At 38.1% G+C, this 9,650-nt stretch overlaps 1 protein-coding gene across 2 annotated transcripts in view; it reads left to right on the top strand.

Annotated features, from left to right (window-relative positions):
* Nucleotides 1–8,668, top strand: part of LOC111731827 (sperm flagellar protein 2-like) — a 41,362-nt gene extending 32,694 nt beyond the window's left edge. For both annotated transcript variants that reach the window (XM_023523678.1, XM_023523677.1), the window contains 3 exons: nt 2,048–2,236; nt 7,024–7,211; nt 8,482–8,668. In XM_023523678.1, the coding sequence (XP_023379446.1) occupies nt 2,048–2,236; nt 7,024–7,211; nt 8,482–8,668 (564 nt within the window). The remainder of the gene's footprint in view (nt 1–2,047; nt 2,237–7,023; nt 7,212–8,481) is intronic.
* The last annotated feature ends 982 nt before the right edge of the window (nt 8,669–9,650 follow it).

Raw genomic sequence — 9,650 nt, 5'->3', positions numbered from 1 at the left:
GGAAAAGTGTGTTTCTAAAACATAAACTACTTGTACAATAGAACAAAAAATAAATCTTTTCCGCTTAACTTTTGGGTGCAGGTCTTAATACACTTTATTATTTTTCATACTGAAGCTTCATAAACATAGTATTGACTCAGCCATTCAACAGTAATTTTCTTTTTTCCTTTTTAATCATAAAGTGTTATCATCCAAGCAATAATCAAAACATATCTGACAAGTCCGATTATGACCAGATCTCATCTTGACAACTAAATTGACTTTCCCTGTAAACATAGTCAGATAGAATTCACTTGGAATAATAAACCAAGGTTATGTCACAAACAACTCCAGAATGTGGTAGGCATTTGAGGCTATGCTCAGCTATGCTATCATTTTGCTGGTCTTAGCTGGCCTCGTTCAGATGCCTTTGGTCAGCATCTCTGGTGAGTTGGCTGGGGCTAGCTGACTTATGAGAGCTTAATCAGGTCCAACTGGAAAGAATGGTGCCTCTTACTATATGGCAGACATTTTCAAGCAGACCAGAAAATGTGATGGCAGTAGCAGCAGTCATAAGAGAATTAAGAAAGTAAGCCCAACATTTTTTTTTGGCTAATGTCTCATTGGTCATTTTAAGTCAGTGGTCACCCCAAACCCTACATTTAAGGAGTAGAGAAATAGATTCTACTTTTTCATGGGACTGTCTACAGGATAATATTGCAAAGCTGTGCATGGAGAAAACTGAAGAACTTGTGGCCATTTTTACATTCTGCATCACCCCCACTATTGGGTCTCAAAAGGAAACAAATGATTAATATTAAAGCTTCTAGAATGTTACAACTAGATGAGACTTATGTTTCAAAGTTGTTCATAATTTTATTTGTTTAATCTGGTATATGTTACTAACAGGAAAAATATCATATTTACTTTCAGTTGAACTTTTATTTAATCTACATTTTTATATAATTCCCAGGTTCAAGTTTTGGCATTTACCACAGAGTGTTGTTTTTATTTGTATATTGATTTCAAAAAAATATAGATAGTATTTCTCCTGTAATCTCACAGAGGGAGAGATGATGTGAAACAGTGTCATTAAGAATGCCAGATTTTCTTCCTCAATAACTGGATGATTGAGTGTTAAGTGGTAACTCCTGTGCTTGGGTATTATTCTTCCTAGTCCTCCCCCTTGAGAACTTTAATTACCTTCTCCTTCCACATGATGTCTCTGTTTAGACAGAGTGAAAGAGCTTGAAGGGGCTTTCGAGATCATCTTCCACCTAAACCCCTCTTTTTATCTGTCAAGAAATAGACCCTGAAAATTCCTGTTACTTGCCCAAGGTCACACAGCCAATTAATGGTACAAGTGGCTGCAATGGCCAGGGCCTTCGATTCCCAGTTTTAATAATACTTTTCCCACTATTCACTTACTGGTTCCCCTTTAATTCTCTTAAAGAGAGCCAAGAGATTGCATCTAGTTTCTCTTTCAGATTACAACCATTAACGCTTTCTAAAATAAGCAGTAGGCCATTTCCCCTTAGCCTCTTCTCCAGTCTTCCCATTCTGTCAGAGTTTAGCTTTTCTTCACACTGGTACTGAGATGTCCCCAGTGGGAACAAATCAGATCTGCCATTTTCAGCCAGACAGTATCTGCATTTGTTTCACAACTACTAAATAGTTGTTAAGAGTACATATAGCACAATTCCAAATTTCTGAAAACATACTTGTAAATTGAGAATTATACCCCTTGTTTATAAAACCTTGAACACAACCCCCTAACATATTTTTTCGGTCAAATATTAAAGGAATTAATTATTCCTTTAAAATAATTGGGAGTCGCAGCACCAGAATGCTTCTTCTAAATACGAAAAGTTTACAACCTTTGTTGGACAATTTTATTTTTGTGACTTGATTTTTGCCACGTTCAAATTTAAATCAAACGGCAGAAATTGATGAAGATGAATACTGTGTTTCACACGTTATTTACGTGCAGCCCCCTTAGCCCTCTGAGAACCTTAGCCCTCTGGACATGGCCTTGTCAAATAACTGACTCTTCCAATGGTGATTTCAGGAGGCTTTCCGGGAGGAGCAGCTCATCAACCGGCTGATGCGGCAATCCCAGCAGGAGCGCAGGATCGCCGTGCAGCTCATGCACGTCCGGCATGAAAAGGAAGTTTTATGGCAAAACAGAATTTTCAGAGAAAAACAATATGAAGAAAGACGACTCAAAGATTTCCAGGATGCTCTTGATCGAGAAGCGGTAAACAATATCTCCCTTAAAACAATCTTTCTAAGGTGACTTTTGATCCTTCTACCAAGTCAAGGTAAACAAATCTGTCTTTAGTTGCCAATCACTGAATAAAAATTAATGTTTTATATGGTCTCTCTCTGCTATCTCCCCATTTTTGTTTTTGTGTAACTACATTGACAGCACACACAGCATCCTGTACACTCTCCCTTTAGCTGATTTTACAAATATTCAGCTCTCACCTCCAGTCCTTGTGTCTGCATGAATATTGATCTCAGTGTCTTCTTCAAGAACTGAATTATCTGGATAATTGTTTCATTCCTCTTTTTTTGATAAGAGTAAAGTTGAATGGATTGAGTGCCATTTGCTTACATTAAATATGTTGTATTAAGCTAATCTTTCGAAGTGCTTATTTGACAAATACATTTACTTCGCAAGCCCACTTAATTAAGCGCAGAGTAGTACAGCATTTATAACAGGGCTGGCCTCATTGTGGTGAGAAGCGTTCCCTGTTCTTTCTTTAACTGGGCTCGAATTGACTTCTGAGAGTTGAGACACTCAGGCCTGCTAGAGCCTCAGAGACCAGAACTGAGAGGTTCTGAAGCACCTGGAAACAGCTACATCCTTACTTCTCACGTGATTACCTTTCTCTAAAACTGAGGCATCTGGCTCCCTGGCACCCCTCCCTCTGAGATGGCTGATTTCACGGTTTGAATTTATCACCTCCTCAGCAGTGGCTGGTGCGTAAATAGGAACCAAATAAATAAATATTGAATTGAGTTTGTCAAAACAACACCATCACCTTTTCTTTCCAGTATCATTCACTAAATAAGCAAAATATACTTTACCCTCCATAGATAGCATTATCATACTACTGCTTCGTTTTTGTGAAGAAGAGAGAAATTTTCGAAATCGTTGTTTTAATTGTTATCGTTCTTAAAGTTTTGTTATTGTTTGTGGTGGGAGAAGAAGGAGAATTCTAGAAGGACTTTTAAATTTATTAAAAATTTTAGAGTCTGTTAATGATGCTCACAGGCTATTAGTAGCATCTCATGTTATTAATACTAATAGTATCGACCGGTGATTACATGGTCACTTCCTGTTGACAACACTCTCGTGGTTTTCCTCCTTTTTTCTTTGGCCGTCTCCCCTTCAGCCTTCTTTGTAGTCATATTCTCCTGTTAATACCAATGCATTTGTTGTTTGTGTTCCTTAAAGCTCAGTCCTGGGCCTCCTTCTTCTCTCTCGATGTTATTTCCTCCGACAACCTCTTCAAAACCACAGAGTTATAATGACTGCACTAGACTTCTGACTCATGCTTTTATGTCTCCGTCCTCTGAGCCGTAGATTCATATGTCCAACTGTTTTCCCGACTTCTCCCTTCATAAATCTCAGAGACACCTCAAATTCCACGTTAAATAAAGCCAAACTATTGCCCCTTATCACCTGTCTTTTTCAAGTTTCCATGTCTCAACAAATGGCATCACTATGTATTCAGCTGTACAAGTCCGAAATCCCAGGGCCCACTTGAGGCCTGTTCCACTCACACTTCTCCATGTCTAAAGCATCACTAAGTCCTGTTGATTTCATGTAGCAAATAGCTCTTCAATGTGTCCGTTTTGCTCCATGTGTCCCCCACGCCACAGTCTCCGCTGCTCCTGCTGCAGTGGTCTCCTTCATCTATCTTCCGTGCCTGTGAATTGGCAGTCGCAGTTGAGCTGTGCAAGAACATAACATTCTATGTTTTTTAAATCAGCCTAAGCGGAACTCCAGCAACTCACCTCACCCACAGAAATGCACAGTGGCCCAGGTCACAGGGCCAAAGTCGTCGGGGAAACACCCCAGCGATCACAAGCCCAGTCCGCTGTCATTGAGACCTCAGCTATCCCAGCCCACATATTGCCGTCAGTGGCACACGCCTTTGAAGAGGCTGTTCCAGCACTCATGGGTCCTTCAGATGTCACCCTCTGAGGCTTTACTACCTCCCAGGAGCTACCAGGGAGTGGGCTACACATCTTTCTCTACCTCCTCCTCAGACCTCCCGCTTTGAGTCACCTAGATTAATTTGCCTTTGACTTTAGCCTTTTAATTGAGATGGAGCCTCTAACAGTTTTCAGCTTTTCCATCCTGCAGAGATGCCCTAACGCAGGAGTTCAAAAGACTTCTGATTACCTGTTAGAAATGAAGAAAAGGGAAAATTAGAGAGTACTTACACAATTTGCCCGCGCTACTCACATTTTCTCTAAACCATTCTCCACTCTGTAGCCAGAGGAATCTTGTTGACTCTCGGATTTGACGACTACTTTCATGCTAAAAAATCATCCATGGCTTCCTTTCCACCAGATTCCTCCGTCTGACTTGGTTCCCTCCATCCCCAGGACTCTAGCCACATTGATCTGCTCTCAGATCCTCGAACAACTTATTTCTTCTACCTTTCCCTTTCCCCCTCTTCCCACGTGCCTTTCTCCCGTTCATAATCATCTTTCAGAGCTCCAGGCACACGCCACTTCTTGTCTAGATCATACCCCACACTCCACAGTCTTTCCTGGTGATGCTTATCATAGTGTGCAATTACACATTTAAATGCGTGGCTCCCTGACTGCCTCCCCCACTGGACGAGAGCTCCATGAGAACTGGGACCATGTTGGCATCCGTTCACTACCATATCCCCAGGGCCTAGAGCAATGTCTGGAACGCTGAGAAAAAGAAAGAACTTGTGTTTTTCATCATCAGAAGTTTTTGTATTGTTTTGTTTTTAGATGAAATCTGCTAATCTCTTCGATTTGGAATCTATTAAGACAGTTCCTGATTTCAAATTCCTGTGCCACCTACTATTGTCACTAACAATAATCAAACAAATTAATATTTAACATGTTTTGAGTGTTTACTTTGAGTCAAGCATTGAGCTGTGTTCATTACATGCATATATAACTCCTGCAATGGCCACTTCAGGTAGACACTATCCTTATCTATATTTACGCATAAAGAAAATGAAGCTTAGAAAACTCAAGCTCACACCACTTGTCAGTGGTATGACCTGGAGCCCAACAGGCTCCATCAGACTCCGGAGTCCGAGCTCATAACCGCTGAGATTTACTGCCTCCCGCAGACTTCCTTCTTCCTTTCCTTTTTTCTTTTTTTTAGGACTGCAACCCACTTTGCAGTGGAACAGGAAATTATGGTGGGTTTAGTGCAGAGTTGGGGGGTGAGTAGAGATAGAAGACGAGATAGCTACAAAAATGGAAGAAAGGCATGAGAAGAGGGAGGAAAGCTGCTCTGTTCCTTCTAGGGACATTTCACAGTTCCCTTTAAGGTTTTGGTTTCATCACATCCTAAATATTTCCACACGCTTCGCAGGTACTCTGTAGTAAACCAACCTCGTGACCCATTTTACTGTCACTCTCCATAAATTCTCATTGAACGACTCCTATTTTCTCAGATTCCTCTTTCCTCTGAACTCTTTAACAGTTCGTGAAGCATGCCACAAAGCTTTGTACTTAAATTGTATGCTTTCTCCATAAAACAATTGTACAAAACAACAACCAATTCTGGTATATTTTCTGAACCTGCCCAATGAAGAGGATTGACCTTAGAGGTCACTTAGCCCACCTGCTTTCCCAGCAGCAATAAAACAAACAAAATAAAACAACACTAACAAAACAAATGAGCCATACCTTCAGTTCAATGGACAATATTAGTCCACTGTTGCAAATTTAGTCATTTGTGAATAGTATCATGTTAAATGTTTGCTCAGAGATGGTCTGGTTAGTTTTCCAGTTCATGCCAAATCTTGTTAATATCCCCACTTTGCACTAAGGAAATGGAGGCGCAGGGAGGCTCTGATTTGCCCAGGTACTCACAACTAGTACTTGAGTTCTACTCACATCCTGGGGCTCGAATTCTACCGCAGCTCCATCGAGGCCCAAGTTTACCTCCATTTTACACTCACTGGGTTTAATTATAGGAGGCAAGTCTTGTTTCTGGAGCATGTTAGCACAGGATGGAATTTCTCAAGGAGCTGGTAAAGCCATGTGAAAAGCCATATTTGGTCATGCTGAATTTGACCTTTGTACTTTGTGTGAAGAAAGACTTTTCTACACAAAATAATAGTGCAAACCAAGGAGAGGGTGATGACAAACTGCTTAAGTATTTCATTACTTTCTGCAGAAATAGATGTCTCTATGAATAAATTTTATCAATTTATTGAGGCTGTATAATAGCAGAAGATTTTGTTGTTGTCTCAGCACTTTTAACATTTGTTAGCAAATGTGTGATTTGCTCAGGCCAGTATAATGAGGGGATTACCAAAAATAAATCACTATTTTGGAACTCTCCCACTAAAAGACAAAAGGCATTGGCCAGAGCAAATGTGTTAGGTTAAGGCTCCTAGAATGTGTATGAAGAGGCCATCTGTGCGTGGGGTCCAGCACAGACTTGCCTGTTTCTCTGTGATTCCTGACTCTGACTATCTGAAACCGTGAAATTAGGACTTCTTTTAAAACACTTAAGATTCAGTTTATCATTAATCCACAATGGGCTTTCCCTGGTTAGGCCACTCTTCTCTGTACTATGTTTTGCCGATAAGATAAGCTTATAGGGGAATATTTCCAATATTGTCTTTGCTGTCATACACAGTACTTAATGTATTAAGGAGAAAGTGCTCTTTTATTTATCTTTTCCCAGTGTAAACGGAGGTTTCATTCTATTTAGAGATATTTTGGTTATTGAAATGAAGACATTATTTTCATTTGAATCATGGCACAATTACGGTGACTTAAAAAATGTCTTTGCTATCTTAGGCTTTGGCAAAACAAGCCAAGATTGATTTTGAAGAGCAAGCCATCAGAGAGAAGGCAATTCATGAGCAGATTGCTGTGGAAAGAGCTCAAGCCCGTTACAAAAAGCATTATTTAATATGTGCAGAAATTTTGGATCAAATACTTGATTTGTCCACTAAAGTGGCAGACTATCGAATGTTGACAAATAAGTAAGTATTGTTTTTTTTATAATTAATGTAATAGAGATACCACATAGAATGAGAAAGGATAAGATTATAAAGTGGACACAAGGTTAATAATTGAAGGGAGACAAAAATGTTTCACGAAAGGAAAACTAAGGAGGATCCAGAGTACCTCGATCACTGACCTAATTCACCCACCGAGTAGCCTTATTTAATGTGTATTTATGTGTCTTTTAACATTTAAATTCTATATCTAAATTCTCTATAATTTACTAAGACAGCTAAGATCATTTATCTGAAACACTTCCTAGAAGACTGGAATTATTTAAAGATTATCTTATTAATTAATGCTATTTATTTTTATTGTACCTTGTTTCTAAAAAGAATCAAAGTATTAGTAAAAAAATATTCAGTGAAACAAAAATTTTAAGAATATACCAAAATAAAAACAAAGGAAAATTCAAATTAAAGTAGAAAGTTAACAAGGGAATTTGTCTATTCTAAGTACCTCACGTAAGTGGAATCGTACAGTATTCTTCTGTGTCTGGCTTATTTCATCTAGTGTAATGTCTTCAGAGTTCATCTATGTTTAGCCTGTGTCAGAATGAAATACTACTTTTTAAGTTGTAATTTCAAGCTCTAGTCTATTTTTAGAGAAATGCATCTGAACCACATCAGTCTCTTTTATTCCTTTGCACATTTTGTTCCTTTTGGAACAGTTTTACTATTACTCTGTCTGGTTACCTCCTAGTCATTCATCATACTTAAATAGAAATAATTACTGAAAAATAATTTTAAAGTTTACCAAATGTGCTATAACAATAAGACTACCATCCATTGGATTTTCTGTTGCAAATTATTTGCAGACATGTAAACCATTTTGTCATCTTAAAGGAGTCTTGGAAAGTGTTCAGTCTGTTCATTTTGCGTAGAAGAACACTAATACTAGAGCATTTAAATAACTTCCTAATGTTGCTCAGCTATTTAACATCACAGCGGGGAATCCAAAAACCCAAGCATTATGATAGTGCTAATTATTTTTAGATGCATTGCTCTGTCAGTGCATAGTCGATAACGAAGTTGGAAGTGGCTTTAAGTAGCATTCATTCATTTAAACCTGCTAAGTTCTAGACATTTTATTAGTCATCAGAAATATAAAAGCAAGTAGAATTCCTAGTCTCAAACAGCAGACTTGCAGAATGAGTATGAGAATAGAAAGACTAAGGTTTAAGACTAAGGTATATTTGACTAACCATTGATTTACCTCTACCTTTTTTTATTATTATTTTTCCTGTAGTCTGATTCCACATAAGCTGATGCATAATTGGAAGGAACTCTTTCTAAATGGAAAGCCCATTTATGAGCAAGCCTCTATTAAGCATCTATCAGCTAAGCCCTCTGCAGAACAACGTGTAGAACTGGAAAAAAGGGACTTGCTAGATAACGGTGATTATGAGGAATATAAGGTACAAACTAATATGTAATAATCAGAGAGAATTCAACATAATAAATGGTGTTTTTTAATGCTAATTTTGTGATATTATTTTATTTTATTTCTATTAATGAAATGGGCATTTTGTGTTTGCATTTCCCTTGGTTTAATTTGTATTTATAGTACTCTTTTTTAAATGCCTAACTATTCATAGTCTATTATCTGTTACTTCCAGTAATATTAGAAGAGTTACCTGAAAAAAAAATCAAATGTAATACATTGGGCAGATAGATTTCAAAATTTAAAAAATATTTTAAATTTATTCATTAGCAGTTTTCTTTGTATGAGTTGTCTTGTCCTTGTTAAAGGTATTTTTAAAAATTTTTTTGTTAATAGTATATCATTTTTGGAGGCAAATGGAAGAGGAAGAGGCCTGAGCTTTATGAGTTGTATAGATTCCAACAAAATTTTATTCAGAGATTTAAAAAAAAAAGGTATCGGGTAACAATTTTGCTTCTTAGAAGAGCTGCTGAAAAGCTTTTGGGGTTAGACAGACCCCAGAATATCTTATCTGGCTTAAGTGGTCTTTCACAGGGTGTAGAGGGACAACACAACCTGGTTTAGAGGTCTCATTATCGGCACTGCCAGCTGCTAGCAGTGCAAGATCTTAGGCAGCCAGTCTCGTAAGTGCTGAGAGACTCAGTTTCCCATTCATCAGCCTTATTTTGTTGTTGTGAAACTTAAGGAAATATGTATTACACGGTAAGCCAAGTGCACTCACTGCATGTTGGATGCAAATAATACATGTCGTTTCTTTCCTCACCGTCCTGCTCTCTCCACCCCACTTTGTCTCACCTTTAGGAGAAAAGAGGTAAAATTAATAGCTGTTGGATAGAAGTTCTGGGGAGATCAACAGCAATGGAATAAAGAACGAGGCTTTTTTATTATTAGAAATATTGAATGAGATTTAGAAGGGTAGTGAGTGCAACATGGAAAAAAAAAAGAGAAGGAAAGCTGATTTGGCCCAATCGTTT

This window comes from Pteropus vampyrus, unplaced genomic scaffold (genome assembly GCF_000151845.1).
Source record: "Pteropus vampyrus isolate Shadow unplaced genomic scaffold, Pvam_2.0 Scaffold400, whole genome shotgun sequence".
Classification (NCBI taxonomy): Eukaryota; Metazoa; Chordata; class Mammalia; order Chiroptera; family Pteropodidae; genus Pteropus; species Pteropus vampyrus.
The sequence above is the reverse complement of the archived record's forward strand: the minus strand, read 5'-3'. Positions and strand labels throughout refer to the sequence as shown.